Source organism: Stegodyphus dumicola, chromosome X1 (genome assembly GCF_044657685.1).
Source record: "Stegodyphus dumicola isolate Sdum_Otavi_A_Nest chromosome X1, ASM4465768v1".
Lineage (NCBI taxonomy): Eukaryota > Metazoa > Arthropoda > Arachnida > Araneae > Eresidae > Stegodyphus > Stegodyphus dumicola.
The window spans coordinates 124,191,148-124,211,056 of NC_140780.1; the positions used below are offsets into that span (position 1 = coordinate 124,191,148).

At 32.3% G+C, this 19,909-nt stretch overlaps 1 protein-coding gene across 1 annotated transcript in view; it reads right to left on the minus strand.

The window, feature by feature from the left end:
• LOC118200211 (uncharacterized) overlaps nt 1-19,211 on the minus strand; it is a 36,779-nt gene extending 17,568 nt beyond the window's left edge. The window contains exon 1 of the mRNA XM_035372148.2: nt 19,055-19,211. Within this exon, the coding sequence (XP_035228039.2) occupies nt 19,055-19,202 (148 nt within the window). The 5' untranslated portion in view covers nt 19,203-19,211. The remainder of the gene's footprint in view (nt 1-19,054) is intronic.
• Between the last annotated feature and the right edge of the window lie 698 nt (nt 19,212-19,909).

Sequence of the window (19,909 nt, forward strand, 5' to 3'; positions counted from 1 at the left end):
GTGAAGCGAAAAGGAGTTCATTTAATGACACATTTAAATTATGTTTTATTCAATAATAAAATTTCATTGAAAAAGCGACAGTTGGTCGAGCAATAATTATTTAAAAGTTTTAGTGAAAGGTCAAAACAATTAATTTCAGGCGAATAAAATCTCATCATAGATGGAAAATTGGAATAATACAGTATAATTTCATTTGAAGTGCGACATTTGGCTAAGTAATAATTGTTGTGAAAGTTTCAGTAAAACATTTAAAAGCAGAAGTCTGTTAATGCAGTCGACCGGAAACTGCTAATGAAAGCAATTACAGGTGAATAAAATAATGTAGTCTTTGATATAAAAAATAACTATTATAAATGCGAAGTAAATTGGAAAAATTCATAATGTTATACTTCTTACGTTTATAGTCTTTTAGATAAATATTTTACATCGAACAAACGAGAGGAAAAATTGCAGGTATCAGTGTATCAAGATGTAAGCATTTTGGCTCGTTACTGATGTCGGTGTGGAAACAAATTTCGCCATTGTTTTTCTTTTCAATTGTGTAAGGAAACGAAACGTACTGTAAACAAGAAAGAGTTCATTATCTCACATTCTGTAAAATAATCATTGCATTGAAATGCATGCTACTGCTTGGGATACAGAGGATAACAGTAGGACAATGTTTCTTTGGATGAGTTACCTTCGTTTGCTCGCAAATAGAACCCGTAAAGCATATCCGTATAAGTAGAAGCTGAATCTGTGGAACAACACGAGTAGTAGGAAGTCCCATTAACACAAGCAGTAAATACTCAAAATCTTTCACGCATGAAATCTTCGCAATTCTTGCATTTTCAGTCAACTCATCACGAATTGCTTGCATCAGATAGCACTCATTAACCGTGTCTGAGATGTGCAAACTGATACCAAAATTAGACATCGTGTTTTGTCCTGATTAATTAGGAAGTGGAGCAAATCCTACCATGCAAATAAAATTTAAAAAAAAAAAAAAAAAAAAAAAAAAAAAAAAAAAAAAAAAAGCTTTTACGACGCAAGGTATACGTTAACGAGCTCATTTTGTGCACTCGGATAGTTTCTTTAAAGACTAATCCTTTAAAACATAAATGTCTAAGAAGATAAAAACTGACTTTGAAAAAAAAATTAAGCAAAGTTTCTCAAATAATTAAAATTTTAAATTATTTTATAAAGTGTGCTTGAAAATTTTAACGATCAACAATAATGATCATTAAGTTGAGGTCAATATAATATTTAAGACGACGACGTTAAACTTAATATGACAGCTAAGAATAAATTATGGTCTTGTTCTCAAACTTCTCTTCCAAAAACGTACATAGGTATATAACTAAATTCTAAATGACTAAAAGTGATTTCAAATAGAGAAAACCAACTTTATCTTAAATTACAACTGCAAATCTTAAGCAACATTAAGGGCTTACAGGAAGTAGCTGAAACTAACAACAGTGGCGATTAAAGAGCAAAGTTTTGTAGTTTGCTCTCAATGGTGTGTAATTCTGCAACAAGATGCATTTTTCTTATAAGCAAATGCAATATTTTCTGTTAAGTGCGTCAAACATTCTATCTGCTTGTTATACAGGTTTTTTTTTTTTTTTTTTTTTTTTTTTTCTGCTAATAACCATTGCAAGCAAGCATCAAGATAATCAAGCATCTTTTAACATCTATGCAAATTTAAATGACAAAAACAAAAGCGACATTTTTTTTAGATATGCATAAAATATTTTGGTAAAATTTTAAAAAGAGCTGCATATTTCATATCTGATAAGTATAAAATGAGAAAAAGAGTCTTTTCACATTACCATCATATCGCCTCTTCTTGAATGCATGGAAATCTAAATGCTTATCGAAGAACAGGGCAATTTCCCAAAACAGATCGAAGTGTGATCACCTCCAACTGTTATGCAGATTTTGTAATATGCTACTATTACTATATATAAATAAGCGGCTTAGTATGATTTGAGGGCAGGAATATTCGTCCTTCCGCCAAAACTCTTTTTAATCTCAGCAGGGATCTGGGAAGACGTGATGTTTAACACGGTTCGAGATTCAAGTTCCGCAAACTGTTGGTAAGTAATGTTAGAATGAATACAAATTTTTAGGGACTGCGATACATTTAGCATAATATAACATAACATAATGCATAATAAGCAATCTTAGATGCCGTGCATTATTGATCGCAACAGATGTCCTAAAATAATATTTCCGGCTGTTATTTGTTGAATAAATCAAGATAAGATACTGAAAATATATCATTAAAAATTAAACAAATATTCCACTTTTACGACATTTTGAAGAAGTGTTTCAAAGTATATAAAAAAACTGCTAATATTGTAGAGACATTAGGTTAATTGGAAGCAGAAAAGATGAGAAATATGCAACCGCCATCGCCGGAAATCGAACCACGGACCTCTGGAATACCGACCCAGCGTGCTACCGTTACACCACGAAGGCACGCTAGGGAAGTGGGAGAAATACCTTATATACTCCCCTTTTTAAAGGGCGACTAGGGTTTTAGGAGACCTAGTCGCCGAATCCTGGGTGCGGAGAATCATCATCCACAACCCTTTTAGTTCGGGTGCCACTTGTAGAGTCATTAGGTTAATAGGAAGCAGAAGAGATGAAAAATAGCAACCGATTTCGCCGGCAATCGAACTACGGACCTTTGGAATACCGGCCCAGTGTGCTACCGTTACACCACGAAGGCACGCTAGGGAAGTGGGAGAAATACCTTATAATATGACTAGTTTTAACCTAAAATCTCTTCATTGGTTTTTAGCATTTAAAATTTGTAGTACTGATTTTCAATCTCACATCATTGTATATAACAACATAAAATCTAACAAATAAAAATATTGAAATGGAATTTTGTTTGGAAAACATTTTAACTGAAAAATAAGAGACAGGAACAGTGCTCCTCTATAACATTAAAAAAAAAAAAAAAAAAAAAAAAAAAAAAAAAAAAAAAAAAAACCCTAAAGTATCTGTTGCGCAAAAGATTAAATTTTAGTGTTAGTAAATACTGCAAAGTAAGATATTAACAAAACAGCTTTACATATGCATTTACATTTAAATGAAAAAGATTCTGTTAATTTGCTGGATGACATAAAGCATTAGCTCTCGGTTTAATTTATAATTATGTAATTTTGAAGATAAAATCAAAATTCATGGATTGTGGCTATGGCATGTATCTATTAAGCAGAATTTCAGCCAATTTTTACAATTGTATGACACCCATAAAACGCCCCTGTTACCCATCAAATGATTGATCGAGACTTTTCCCCTTTCTCTTATTATTATTCTTTCTGTATTTTCACGCTAAATCCAATAAACTCTACAGGGTTATTAGATATGCAAGTTTCTTAGTTACCCATTTATCCTGCATAGGCGAGGAGAAGGAAAAGAAAGAAAGAAAGATAAAAGTAAATTAACGACACACTTAAGTTATAATCTTTATTCCCAGTTTCATTCAAATGGTTAGTCCCACCAGCGAGCGAGTGGTTTAGTCGCTGAACAATGGTAGTTCAGTCCGAGGTTCGAATCCTGGAGAATATGCTGGCTGCATGGGAGTTTTCTTGCTTTCCACGATGTGTAAAGTGTATACGAGCCACCGACGACCGAGTGGTGCTGCTGGGCCGTCTGTTATCACTGATAACTGGTAGTTCGACAGGGGTTCGAATAGCAGCGAATGGTCTGGTTGCATGGGTGATTTTGTGATTTTCCCCATGTATAGCATGGTATAAGTTTCCGTTAGAACGTCCTCCACGAAGTCATCCCTTCCTTCAGGCAGATAGCCCTGGAGTGCTTGGACGTAATTAAATAAACGAAACCAAACTTTCAAACCAACAAACAAATCGTTAAAAAATAATTTTTCTACTGATCGCTTGTTGTTATAGTAATTCTTGCTACTTCCTTAACACCCGTACCAGTACCTTTGTTTTTGTGTAGCTCATAAATATAATAGTATGAAAAATTTCGCTTAACAAAAACAGCTGTAATGGTTAATCAAGCCCTGCTCATGCAAATCTGCTGAACAGGCATGTAAGCTGCAAAACCGCATTTCAACTCTGCTTCCAGAGTATACAGTTTAAAACCAATTATATAAATATGTCGATTGCAGTCACAAGCTGCAACATTTCAGATTAGTACTAGTGAGCTTTAAAATATTATATACTGTATAGTTCAATTGTACATCCAGTAACCGAGAGTTAAATATTTTGAAAAATACTTCTTAAATTACTATTAGTTCTGCGAAATCCACAATGCATCCTAAAAATGACATCATTTTGCAATCATTTAACGTTAAGTAATAAATTTAAAAGAGACGCACTTTGGGTAAAATGTAATTTAAATTGAAAAATGTAATTAAATAATAATAATTTAATACTTTAATTACATAATTAAGTTTTAATTAAATAATTTAATTTAAATTTAAAATAATTGACTTAAAATTTCGAACATTTAGGTCATCCTCGTATCCGCTAATTTGAGGTAGTTGACAACATGAGAAACACACAGTCACACAAAAATCAACCTTTCTGAACGTACGCCAAATGAACAGATTATAGAACAGTGACTTACTGGAATACAGCAGCTTAAATATCACCACTGCTATCGTCTTTCAACAGTAATCGTGAACTTGTGCACCTGCAATTTCTTTTCAGAAAGTTGGACTTCTATAACCAAATCTGGGATACGAAATGGATCTTAGATATGTTTTCCTAGCGTTCAAATCGTTTTTTAGATTTTCGTGACTTCCAGCAATTTTTTAAACTTCTGTCACTCTATTATTTGATGGCTATAGATATAATGGCAAATTATCCAGGTTGTCAATGGTCACAATAGATTTGACTAATTTTTCTTTGTTTTCATACCCACATTTCTCCTTTAAAACTTACCTCCACTCTGCTTCTGATTATCCCTAAAAAGGATTTTCTAATATACTTTAAAATTCTCCATTAGCCTGCGCAGAAACTACGTTTCTTTATTTCTCACTTACCGTCTGAGAATTAGGCCAAACTGTTAAAATCCCTCACATCCACCATAAGACAGAGATTAAAATATACTATAGTGTACAATACATTTTGCATTATTGAGTTTAGTAGTGTAATATACAGGGAGGTTACAAGAAAACTCCCTCGATACTTGGACACCTAGTGGCCTATCCACTCAGCTAAACCAAATGAAATTTCAGATATTTTTATTTGAAAGTATGTGCTCGAGATTATAATGATTTAAAACAATATTTGGAGACATTAGGATATTTTGGAAGCAGAAGACGTGAAAAATGAGCAGTACCCTCGCCGGAACTCGAACCACGGACCTCTGGAATACGCGCCGAGTGTGTTGACTACTACACCTCAAAGGCATGCTAAGAGGGCGGGAGAAATGCCTTATATATTCCCCCATTTAAACGGCGACTAGGTCTTAGGGGACCTGAACGCAAAATTCTGGTGGTGGAGAATCATCATCCTCCACCTTTTTTTTAGTTCGGGCGCCACTATAGAGACATTAGGCTATTTTGGAAGCTGAAGACGTGAAAAATAAGCAATGCTCTCACCGGGACTCGAACCGCGGACCTCTCGAATGCGCACTGAGTGTGCTGACCACTATATCACGAAAGCATGCAAAAAGGCGGGAGAAATACCTTATAAATAGAGCTCTTACGGTCAGGGTTACAGCGAAACCCTTTCGAAAGTTTTGAATGGCAACACCCATCATTTTTTTCCTGCGCAAATTGGTCAGCTCAATAAAAAACCGTAAAGGGCGTCGCAACGATACACGTATGACGAAAATTGCAACGATACCCCGCAATGTCTTTTAATTCAATAGCACGTCCTGAATTCTTTTGACAACGTTTTTATTAAATGGGGCTTCTATTAGTCTGATCTTGAACTTTTAAAAGGAGAAAGCCATTGTAAATATTTAGAAGTAGTTGCTGGGGATTGATTTCTTTTACACTACAAATCAAACCAGGCATATAAAAAGCACAGTAAATATTCACTGTGGTTGTTCATTAAGAAATTTTACTGATTAGAGTATATTTTAAAGCTTCAATTATAATGTGAGATTGTGTTTTATAATGCAAAACTCTTGATTAGAAATACAATAATTTTAGAAGCAGTTTTTCTGTTTAGCGAAGTGTTTTTCAAAATAGCCTAATGTCTGTCTTCATAAAGCAATTAACGGAACATTTATCAAAATGTAAAGTTAATTAATTTATGAAAATCAATACTACAGTTTATTATGCAATTCGTGTCCTAGACGGTCAAGGTGTGACCCATTTAACATACCAAGTGACCTAAATGTAACCCTGAGCCTATCAGAATATTTTTGACTTTATAGGTATGTAATGATACATTAAAAAGTCATATTTTAGATATTTCTATAAATACAGCTATTTGTAATTGCTCAAAAAGTTTAAAATGTAATATTTTTATTCAGGCTTTATGTATAAAGAACATTAAGCCAGTGTGCAATTAAATAAATTTAATGGAAAGATTTTTACTGACTATACACTTTTAAAAGCAGGAATTTTCGATATTGGCTATATTATCAAGCCTCCTTCTACTAGCTCAAAGTTACATCTATTTAGAATTAAAATCATTTATGATTCAGAAAAATGAAGCGCAAGCTAATATCTGCTTAAAACGGCTAGCTCAAGATTATAACATTAAAGTAAGATTTGGTAATTTATTATTATTTATCATTGAAAAGTGTATTTGGTGTATTTAATTATGGCAAAGCACACGAGAGCTATCTGCCTAAGAGGAGGGATGCCTTCGTGGAGGAATTTCGAAGGGAAACTGGCTCGTATACACGTTACACATGGGGAAAACCACGAAAACGCCCATCATTGAAAGGCTATGGGCCTTAAAGATGCGCATCGCAAAAGACGTTTTGAATGGTGTGTGTATTTAATTATGGCAAAGCACACGAGGGCTATCTACCTAAGGTGAGGGATGCCTTCGTGGAGGACTTTCTAAGGGAAACTGGCTCGAATACACGTTACACATGGAGAAAACCACGAAAACGCCCATGCAGCCAGCCCGTTCGCGGGTTTCGAACCTCGGACAGAACTACCAGTATTCAGCGACTTTACCGCTCGGGCGCTGGTGGGCTCGGAACAAGGGTTATAATCTTCCGTATTATTTGGTCAAGGAAAATAAGCATTAAAATCTAAGATAAAATTGAAACTAACGTCTAGTAGCAAAATATGCAAGTTTTTATAATGCAGAGTTACATAATAAAATTTAGAAATAGATAGTTTTGTACATTAATAATGTAAACATCAGATAAAATATTTCCACTCTACTTTTTCTGATCGAATACCGAGAAAGTGTGCACGAAGACCATTAAAAAGACGTTGAAAGCGATAGAAATTTCTTGCTTTTATGTAAACTAAGAAATATGGAAATGCTTTTTTGCAGACAGGCGTGTTCCCATACAATCTGCATTTCACTATAATCTCGTAACTTTTAAAATTATTAAACAAATACTCCATACTTTCAAATCTAAGTAATGAATTTTTCATAGCTAAGAAGATGTTTAAAATAAATTTGTGGAAGGCTTCGTCTGTAAAACTGAGATATAGACCAAATTTGAAAACAAATTCTTCAGTATCTTTAAGCAAAGAATGCTTTCTGTTTTGTTCCTATTTAGATGCGATTCATTGCCGCTGTCAAAATGTTGTTTAAGAAAGTTTTTCAAAACCCCAGCTGCAGAAAGAGGAGAAGATGCATACTTCGAGCAGTTTTGTAATTAATCATAACGCAAAAGAGTAAACTCCTAGAATTGATCAAGCATAAGCTTCTACGAAAAAGGACACATAATTAATCAAGCATAAGCCTGAGTGATAGAATTACAAAAATAAATGCAGCTACACCTGTAGAATTAGCATATGATTGCAGTGAAGGTTTTTACCATTCTCGTTTGATAATTTTTCAAATTTATTAGTCTTTCGGCATTTTGACCTAGAAATTATGTAACCAAAATTATTTGCCATCTTTACTCATATGGAACGTTCAATAAATATCCACATTTTTATCTAGAATATATATATATATTGTCTAGATTTGTATGGATAATAACGAGCAAAATTATCAATCTAAATACCAGCAATTTTGTCGCTTCTTATTTATCACGACAAAGTATATTAGGTTTAACCACACATCGAAGAAATTCTTTTCATGGGAGAAAAGGAAGACTTCTTCGTATGTATACCTGGTTGGTATACATACGGATAGAAAGAGGTCTTGGAAATGTATGAATGGTAAGGTCTTTACGTAAAAAACTTTCAGATTCCTTTTCATTATTAGAAACTTGAAGTGCATCATAATTAAAGATTTTCAAAATGAAGTAAACGTTGTGAAATTTACCATGCATCAATTGCTTCTCCAGCTTAATTCCCCGCCTCTTCGTTTGAAATTAAGTCTAAGTCTAATCTTGTTTCAAATTTTATTGTCTAAGCTTATTGATTAAGATTATTGACAAATCGCTCCACAGCTATCTGCCTAAGTCTAGGAATGCTTTCTAAGGGAAATTTATTATATTCATTTCATATATAGGAAAATCCACAGAAGCCCGTGCAGCTGGTCCGTTCGCTCTAAATTAAACTTAAAAAGTACCACCAGTGTTCACAGCTGTTATCCATTCGGCCACTAGTGGACTATTTCCGATATAAAGTTTTCGGAAGGAGGGAAAACGTATACAAAAAGGTCCATTTGTTGAAAAAGTGATCATCTTCCTATATATAATATAAGGACTAAAAAGTACTTTTTAATTATCAGTAAATCGCTTGCATAAAACTAAAACACTGAAAAATGGAATTTTCAGGGTTATATACAGAGCTCCAAACTTAAAATTTAACTAAAGGCTAACTTTACAGTATTAAAAAAATTAAAATTAAACTTTATAGTACCCAGCAAAAAAAATGTTAAAAAGAAAACATTTATCTCCATTTCTTTTTAAGCATCTCCTGTTCATTTTAAAGTTAGGAACAAACACAACGTAGTCTTTCCAATTTCGTATCAAATAACGTTATACACCATGCACTCGCGAGGTCTGGAGAATTGCTGGGGTTAGCCATTATCATTTCCTTCAGTATAACGTCTTTAACTCAACTTTCAAATGTTTTTCAGCATAACAAACCTAGCAAACACACATATTTCTTAATTTTTCTTCATTTTATGTTTTTATATTTTTATAATTATTGTTTTACTTTATGATATAATTTACAATGTATTTAATTTAGGACTTTACAAAAATTATATGCAATGCAATTACGAAAAGACGCTTCTAGAGCTTTATGACATTATTTGAGAAGAGAATAATCGCTTCAACAGGCAACGACTTTATTAAATTCGTTTTCATTAATAGTAAGCAAAAAAAGAAAATTATGAAATCTCTCCCCAGAAAATGACTTGCATGTAAATTGATTTCCATAGGTTTTCAATAATAGCGTAATAAGTGTTTAGTATTGCGTACTAGTGTTCAGAAGAAAGGCTTTAAAGATTTCTCACCGTTTTAAATAATTCAAATTCATAAATATATTGCAATGTATAAATGTACTGTGTATGATTACGAACACAAAATTGTAAGTATTTATATCTATACAAAATTCCCGATAATAGTTTCCATGTTTTCCATTACTGAGAATTTTAAAGTTTCCCATTACCTCGAAAAACATTATCTGATATATTTCAACTATTAATATGGATAAACGGGATTCTAGCAGCAATTAATATCGCCTCAAATCATGTTCGGAAAACTTTTAAGAAATAAATGTAGTTCTCCCACAAAAAAGCCACTTCTGTTATAGAAGTTGATTTGTTTTCAAACACAAAGATCATGCCACAGATGAAAAGTATGGGTCAGCATAAGCTTCAGATGCACAAGGAAGTTTATCGAAGGAAAAATAGGACAATGACAGCTCCCAGACAGATGCCGTCCTTTAAATCTCTCATATTTTGGGTGTTCCTTCGGTTTTGGTTGATTGCTTCTCGTTTCGTTTGTTCTGCGCTTTAAAACTATATTTCCGCATTTGCCTCTTTGTTAGGCGAAGTACTGTGAAATGTTAAACGACATGAATGACCGCTTACGTATTTTCATAATTTTTCCATTTAAGAGACTATATTTCGATAACGTATGACTTAAAGTCATACATATATTTAGTTAAAATTAGAGTATGTTTGAAATTTTAAAAAATCGTTTCCTTTTGCTCTTGAACTACTTTTGTTCACTGAAAAACAGTCCAGAAAAAATTACATAACATAATACAGGCTATCTGATGTTTATAAAGCAAATTTATGATGTTAGTTTTTCCCTCATACACACTTTCTTTCAGTTACCTCTATTTGTTTTCAGTAAAAATTACAAGATGCTTCAAAATGATTCCTTTACTTCAGATGAAAGTAATTCTAACTCTATGAGCCGTATATTAATATGGCACACATCAAGCGAAAAATTAAAATGGTTTAGAATTTCATCATAATATTGATTCTGTTTTATCATGATGTGGTTCACTTATTGTCTTTTATTACGAAGACGATAACAAAGGATGCGCTGGAGCAAATACAGCAAAAATATGCATATGGTCTTTTTTTAATTCGTGTAATTGAAAGATGTCCCCTAAAATACTTCTAGTAAAACCTGAACATTTCTTCTTACATTTCGTATATTACTGTCTCTCTCAGTTTATAAATTTCAGGAATAAAGTCGTTTGAAATCGGCTCAAATGTTTTGAAACGTAATGCGTATTAATGACAATTAAGCAGTTTTAGCTTAAAATGCTTAATGAATTCATTAAGTATTCAAATAAATGATATTTAAAATCTGACATTTGTGAAATTCAGTTATTTAAAAATGATCTAGTAAAAAATTTAAATAATAAAACAATTTTCTCTGAAAGCAGTAAGCAACAGAGTATTTAAAAAAGTACTATGCAAATTTTCTTGCTTAACGATCCCTTTAGAGACGTTATAATTCTTCATTGATCCCCACGCAAACACAAATAATGTGCAAAAATATATATAAAGTACACTAAGCGTAAATCAGTATTAAACAGAATTGAAAATTAAAATGAAATTGTTATATGTTTAGTTGTTTAACGTAGTAAGATAATGATGGTTGATCAGCAAGATAAATTCACTGATGTTCCTTACTTTCTTTCACTATGTTTTTGTAGTACATAGGCGTTATGTTGATAGCAGCTTATTTCGTCAACAGGAAATGAATCGTCGCTATTAATTGGGTTTCTCAATGTGCTTTAAAGGGAACCCAACTTTGTGATACTTAAATTTTTACATTATTTTTTTGACGAATGATTGATAAAATTGAGCAATTGCAATGACTTTTGTTGGATGCATAGGGCAAAAGTAAATATTACTTCTTCAGCGCTTATCTGCATGCAGTTTCAAAACCTTAACCAACCTCTACTCGTCCCTTTAAGGGTTTATCGACCCTTTGATAGAAATCATACCGATCACTGAGAAACCGATATTGACCACTTTGTAGAGTTCAGATTTAGAGCAAACGTTCCTTTCAGAAAGTGGTCATTCGTGAGCTGAAACATTAGTTGAGGGTCAGAGTTCATGTTGCGTCACACTTTTTATTTACCGCGCCAATCGTTGCCGTTAGATTCCACTCAATCTTTGTAGATAATGAGGTGAGTTCTGCCTTCGAGGTAGCATCTCTTTTATTCTGCTGCTTCTTTTCCCCAATTGCTGTATTCCATTAAGGTTAAAAGAAAGCATCAGAAAAAAATTCATCTTAATAAGCAAAAATCTGAAGAAAAGGACAACTATTCATTTAAAACTCAAGCTTTCTTTTCGTAAGAAACTGAAAGTTGAAATATATCAGTCGTTAAATAAGTGGCAAGTATACAGCTTCAAAATACTTAGTTTCACTTACACTTTAGTATAAAGCTAAATTAAAAAGGAATATATTCAGAAAATACGATTTCTAGCGTAATTTTAACGTATTTCTACAGATATCAAAAGAGACACCAGAATATGCTTAAATTAAGTAGCTTCTATTATATTAGTACCAGGTTGTTTTTAATGCATTTTATGTTACAAACAGTATGATTATTTAAGCTTACATATAAATTTAAGAAACCAAAGTAAACAGAAAAGCAATTCTTTCCTCGCGTTCCGAAATGTATATTGATTGTAATCTTACTGTCTTTCATTCTAGACTCCATAATTTCATCTACGTATTCTGTAATGAAATAACTTGCACTAAAAATTATCTAAGACATTCAGTCACTGCAAATGCAGCGTAATAAAGAAGTGAAACTGGTCGTGCCCTTTAACTCAATGCTGGTCATATGCTCGAGCCTGATGTTGCCCCTGACCTCCCTCTCGATATTGACCGTGTCTACTTACATCACACTGACCGTGTCCGTCGAAAAGAACAATGCACGTCCTTTAACAAGCAGAGGAGAAACAAAGGCCAAATTTCATTGCACTGCATTCTCGGAATTTGCTCGCAATTTAAATAGTCTTTTACATAAATCAAAATTTCTTCCCCAAGCTTTATCAGTTTAGAAATCAGATTACTTAGCATAAATGCTTTCTTCTAAGCCAGTATGATAACCGACATTATTTAATATTTCAGGTCATTTTGCCTTCTTTTTTCTTTCAGAAAAGCATTTATTATTAGTAGTAGTAATATTAGTAGTCCAATCATTATTACTACTATTATTGAAAATATTACATGACATTTTAAACATTTTAATTGGTTTTCTGTAACAACCAGCTATTATTTCTCTCTAACATCTAATTGTTAGAACAACTAATTTTTCATTTTATTTTAGCCTCTTAAGAAGGTACTTGGTTTTAATTTCAGCTCTTTCTTTGAATAGTTCAACCGATGGCCAATTTTATAAAACTGGACATGCACTATTCACTGGTAGTTCATCTACGATTTAATTCTCGAAGAGCTGACTGTAGTTATCGCTTCATGTAGTTATCGTGGTTTTCTACGTTATAAATTGAATACGAGCCACGTTCCTTTAAAATGAACTCAATAAAGACACATAGTTTTCGCGCATAATAGTCCTTTTTTTCGGGGGCACATAGTCTTCGCGTGTTTTGTATAACCAGTTAACCATTAAATAATTTTCTTTCATTGATATCAAATGTTTTGTGGTTGTGGCGATTTAACTTCATTATGTGAACATAGACAAGCCCATGAATGCATCGTAGACAAGAAGGGAAGGGTTGCGCCAGTTATTGGCGAAGTGCCTTATAGGCCACAATACAAGTCTGCTTTGGTCTGTCCCAAGTTTGATGGATAATCCAACGCGAGACGTATTCAAAGGTTTCCTACCCCAAATTTTCGTGGGAAATTTTAGCTCAACTGTATTTTAAATGCTCCCTGCCACAAAAGTATTATATATATTTGCAAACACCCATACCTTCTGCTGAATCGAACGCAGGACTAATAAAATGCAGCCATAATAATAATTAATTATTTAATAGTACCAGAAATGGCGCTATTGATAGTTTTAAAGGTGTAAATAATGAGCAGAACGCTTATTCATTCTTTATGAGTATTACATAATATGATAAATAGAGTTTGAAGTTTTGATTGAAGGCACTTATTAAGCATTTAAAGAAAAAGTAAGAAAAAAGATTTATTTTTTGGGGTTGTTGGTAAAAAAATCAGAATTCCATGTGTAGCCAGTCTGATAATTTTGTGGTACTCTGATAAAACAAATATTAGCTGTAAGAATAGGGACTTCATATAATTCTGTATAGAATAAAGAATGTACAACGAATTCAGGTGAAATTTTCATTGATAAAGGAATATAAAATAAGGTGAATTAGTGACATTCAAAAGATATCAAATCGTATTCAATTATTTATTTTTTTATTAGTAAATGCAAGAAAATATGAATATTTCAATAGCGATAATTTTATATTAATGATTTTCAAAAAAATTCTAGAAATAGCATGGTTTTATTCCTTTGAAAATTACTCTTTAGTAAGAAAGAGATGTGAATTGATTAATTGTGTTAAATAAATAAGACCTATTTTTAAAAAGGAAAAATAACGCAAGTATTTATTTTTAAAAAGACACGTTTCAACTTCTGTGAACTTTGGAAGCCCTGATAAGTTCATCATTTCTCAGTCCTTCTTTTTATGTTTTTCAAGTGGTTTTTTGCTATATCATCATTGCATTACTTTGCAGTTATTTCTGTTTACATCCGTCATCTTCTTAACCTCATAGCACATTTAATAATTTAAAAACCAGTTGCAAACTTTTCATCCGCTTTGTTTCTCTTCTCTAAGAAATAACCTCTTAATCCATCTACCCAATTTCTTTCAGTTGAATAGCAGTTGAAACACTAATATTCAGTTAAAGAGGAAACTTTTAATTGAATGTTAGCATTTAAGACTTTCTGTCTCAGAAATAACTTCGGTATATAGTTTAAGTTTTAGGCTACACATTCTATCGATCGTTCTTTAATTTCCTCGCTCTTTCATAATCCCCTTTGTAAAGATCTCCTCTATTGCTAGATGGAGTAATATAAGAAACTTAATCTCAAACAAAAATTATCCTCTGTTTGAAAGATTTCCAAAGGCTGTGCCTCCATATTTCTCTAACTTCCTTCTCTTTAAATCCTTAAACAAACATTTTATTAATGTTTCTCAGGAAGTGACACAAAAGGGACATATTAATATTCTTTTCTAAGCCGATATAAAAGCATACATCTTCATCTTTACACTTTTCTAATTATGTACCTCATGTGTCTAGCTATATAAAATTAGATGAAATGCATATTTTCAAGATACAGAATTCTATTGTTTGAGAATCGATGTAAATCTCTGTAAACTCTACGACTTCCAAAAATTGAGCTTTCGGGTGAGAAGCTAATCTGTGATTTTTTTTACTTTGCAGATGAGCATTTCTATAGCACGATCCACTGAAATTGTCTTTCTTCACTTGAAATTCCGGCATATTCACAGCATGATTTTTCTTCCAAAGAAGACTTCGGATACATTAGAAATGGTGGAACTTTGAACTGTTACAACTTCAGCTTTCATTTAAAAATGTCTTTAAAGTTGCTGTCAATTACTCTTGAATACAGGAATATATTCCACTGATATCTTAATTACCCTTATATAATTAGGTCCTTTAAAGTAGTGCTCTAATCGACTGAAATTCAACTCTGTGTTCTGTTTATGCATCATCAAGGTAATTCTTTGCCTGTAACATATAGACCTACGAAAAGAAATATTTGTATTGCCATGCAAGTGAATTTATTAATTTAAAAATGATTGGTTTTTCTCTACTGTAGTTATTCCAGAGCTTAGGAACTAACATGAGCTTATGAAAAATTACTTTGTTTTCAAAACTGGCGAAAAGGAAATCCCCGATGGTAAGTGGCAAGGTTACCGGACGATTCCACTTTTTAAGTAGAGCTTTTAGCTATTTTATAGAGCTAATTTGTCGCTTTAATGAAAAATAATACATGAAAACTTCCTGATTCGAATGCACATACGGGGTCAGCCCATTTGGTTAACCTTCTAAGTACCAGATATTTTTGAAAGATGAACTCTACCCATTTGACCTTCCCTCCTCCTACCAGTTCCATGTCGTCTGCGTATGCAACCTATTGTAATTAGCAATGTCACTAACAAAAGAATATGTTTTTCTATATGTTTTTCCCAAGTGAAATATTTACAGCGTCTAAATTACTGAAACTCCACCTAAATGCTTTCAACGAAGACGACATTTTTCATTAAACATCTGATACCTATTATAAGACTGCCTATTTCTAAAGACCTCACAGATATAATTAAAATATCGCTAGTTAATGTGACACAATTATCCTCTGATATTCGATCCTAACTATTAATCTTTATAAAGATGTCATTGAAGAAATATTAAGGTCAAACTTGTTTCTCAGTTTTAGTACCCAAACTGAGTCAAAATGTTAAAGAGACAGATTTTCTCTCCATTTGCTCTAAAATGGGTGAGATGTTTTAGAAAATAATTTTTTTCCAAACTTTTCGTGCTTTTTCATTTGTGAAATTATTAACTGCCGACAAGCATAAACGTTCAGGAAGTTTTGATTGAGTGAAAAGAAGGACATTTTTTATTATTTTGGTTTAAACGTTTGTCTGAATCTTGACTTCAAATCAATCACAGAAGTAGCAAAGAAAAGTGAGTGAATGCATTGCTTTCATTCATTCCAATGTGCATCATAATTAAATAAAGTATTCCTCTTATAAATCATGATATGAAGCCCATATTTCAATTCTTTTGAGAGCTCTGCATAGTAAATAGCTTAAAATAATTTACTGAGACGTAAAATATTGTCGTAATTATATAGTTAGCTATATTATTTATAGATGATAGACATTTAATTAATTATACATAACACAATTTATTTAAACTAGCACCTAATTCTGATCCTGTATATATTACTGGTATTAAAAACCTGATCCTGTATATATTATTGATACATTTTTAATTCAAAGTGTCTGAAAGAAAAGAAATTTATCTGAGATAAAATGTTAAAAATGATGCTAAGTTATGTAATAAGCAATGACTGGTTTGAACGTTTTGTTTCTTCTAGAAGAATTTTTCAGTTACGTATTGATAAATATTAAACAATAAAATACTTATTAGCCACTAATAAATTTGATGCGAGACAGGTTTTTCAAAAGCAGAGAAAGTAATACACTCCATCCGAAAGCCTTTTCTCGTGTAAATTAGTACACATAGTATTACTTACACATTATGGATGGAAGAATTAAAATGCTATTCTTTTACTGCTCCAGTAACTTGACAATTAAATACAAAGTTAATTACAAAATTATCCTCTTTTTACTGCTCTTTATTCATAGCTGAGGTATGTTTCTATGAATTAGGATCTAAACAAATGGCTTTTGATCGGACCTGAAATTGTAAATAAGAATACGAACTTAAAAGCTAAAAATTTCCTTTTATAGAGTTTCAAGATCGCAGTAGTTCAGAAATGTTCTAGAAGCTCAAATTTGTGTTTTTATTTAACTTAATAAATTATGGAGTTCTAATTGTGTGGAAACTAAATCAAAGTCCTTCTGATCCTATCAGACTGACAAGCGAGTTGTCGTTCCGTCTGAATTATAACTTAAATGATTAAGAAGATTTAAGTAAACATTTTATTAATTCTTTAAATGATAGAAAGCACGACTTCTACGTAAAAATAAACCCCGCCACTTATGGTTATTTAAAATAACAAAGTTCAAATTAAATTATGGTAGATGATTACTACCCAAAGTGGCCTACTTAAGCTGGCTAAATATTTTAATCGCGCGTTTCAACGTCGGCTAGGGACATAGCTAAGCCGGGATAGTCAATGGCAGAGCTAGGCAATAAAAAGAAAACTGCAGGTATTGCTGCCAAAAGCTCTATATCTAAAACATTCAAACTCTTGATTTAAATACTCAACCAACTAATTTGCATCCTGATTACAGAAAAGAAGAAATTATAATAAATGTTTAAATCATAGTAACTGGTTAATTAATATACAAACTCTACAAAGTATTTATGCTTTTCACCTTAGGGAGAAGACGCATCGCTGGTTCATATGATCTCACACTATAACAGTCTCCATTTCCTTCTGTTTCTTTATGCTTCCCAGAAAAATTTTATTTTTGACAGCATTTTAATGCCATAACAAGTCTGACGAATGTAAGCTAATCCCTTAAAAATAAACTCATATTTGCTCGACATTTCTATATTTATTTTCAGCAATTTTGATAAAAACTTTACCTCTTAAATGAATTTTCCTATCTTTCAGTTCGGGAAGAGACATAAAAAGTATTGTATATATCTCTCAAGCGAATCAAATAGCAGTGCATCCAACCTTGAAACTCCATGCGAGATATTTTCTCCGTTTGAATTCATTTCTGAGATTTATGCTCTCAAAAATCTGCCATTTGTAATTAATTTAACTTATACATCCACAAAGTTACTTCTGTTGTATAACACACACACCTTTTTTTTTTTTTTTTTTTTTTTTTTTTTCTCAATTCTATACTGATCTACGCAAAAGGAAAACGTCTTAGTGAGCAAGGAAACAAATGTCACGATTATGGAATATCAAATACTGACGACGAGACTAGAGTGTAAATCAATATTCTCCTAACAATATTTATATTTCTCCTAACAATATTTATTTTTAATGAATGGCAATTTTCATTTCTAAAATCTTTCAAATGGGGGTATCATTAGAAGGATATCATTTTCCTTCCCACTAATCAAGCGATAACGAAATTTTGAAACAATACATGTCCTGAATTTTCAATGAAGCTCTTAAATTTGTGTGCTTCATCATGTGTGTTATTTTTAGGAATAAATTTTTAGCTTAAAAAGCGTTCAAGCCTGTGTAAATAAAGTTTGGTAGAATTAAAAATAAACAACAAATTATTGTAAAACTGTGGGGAAAACTAAGCTGTCCATATCCAATACGTCTGAATATTTGCAAATAGGCTTTCTCATCACCATTTCTAGAAATAAAAAGCATGAATTTTTTAATTACAAGATTCATTACTACATGTGCAAAAATTTATTGTAGAAAATATTAGTTGGCGTTACGTTTTCTCTTTTAAATTCATCATATGAGTCACAGCATTATTTTAGTTATAAAAGTCACACTTGATATCTTTAAATACATCCTCTGAGAATAAAATTCACAACTGTACTGTGGTTTTTTTTTTTTTTTTTTTTTTTTTTTTTTCGTATTTCCAAACTTTTCTAAAACATATTTACAAATTCTCTATCTCTCTTTAAGCATCGTTATAGGTATACGGGCGTGAATTTGCAACAAGGATCTTTTAGGAAATGGCTAATATAGTCACCATGTAGTCCTTAAGAACTTTAATTACTCATTAATTTAATTTATTTATGCGTAAAATTAAAATTAGGGAAATATTTATCGTGCTTCCGATAAAGATAAACTGATAAAGAATAAAGATACTAATTTTTGTTTTCTCATAATATATGTTCGCTATTTACAAATAATAATAAGGCAAGATTTACTTACCTCTTGGGAAATGTAGGAAGTCCCCTGAAACTACAACGAGTAGTGCGAAAATCCCAATCCACCGTACCATGATGTTGTCGATGAAATGATTCAAGCAGTCTCCATAACCCTCTTCGAAAGCGAAACCACGCGGGACTGAAGCAACCATCCGAATTGACGGAGGCCACTGAACCGGATCCCTAGGAGGAAGACTCAATCCCGCCAATAGGTTTGCGTGGCCTACTTGTGCCGGCCTCTGTAAGGTCAGGCGCATCTCGGGCTCTTTATTTTAAATCCCTCGTGATTTCAAACCCCCTTCTTACCTACCGCACATCTTCTTGCCAATGTTGATTTCTAGGCGATATTTTTCGAGATAATAAAGGAAAGGGAAGTTTTCAATCAAACAGTCATTCATTGTGCTCCACTGTCCTGACAGCCTTCTTCCTTCTCTTCCCATCAAAAATAGCCACACGCAATGTTTCGTCTAGTAAAAGCTCCGAGAATCAAGCATCAATAAACCGTTCTGATGCGTAACAAATAGTTTTCTTCACACCGTTAGTAAGAATTAAATGACATTACTTTTGTGTAATGTGCTTGCAATTAGCGTTCGTTTATGAATTCAGAATTGCGTTTCAAAAACAATATTTTGAATAAATGAAAGTTAAGCAATAATATAAGGCCTTTCCCTTCATTACAAATCAAATTCCCGACTGCACCTGGAATTTAAATCGTATAAGAAGTACTCCGACAATTGAGCTCTAAGGTAACTAAACTTCAAATCGAAAACTAAAATCTGATTATTATTCGTAAATATTTAGTTACTTTATTTAAAATAATAACCTAATTTTTAATTCCATGTTTGTAATAATTATATCC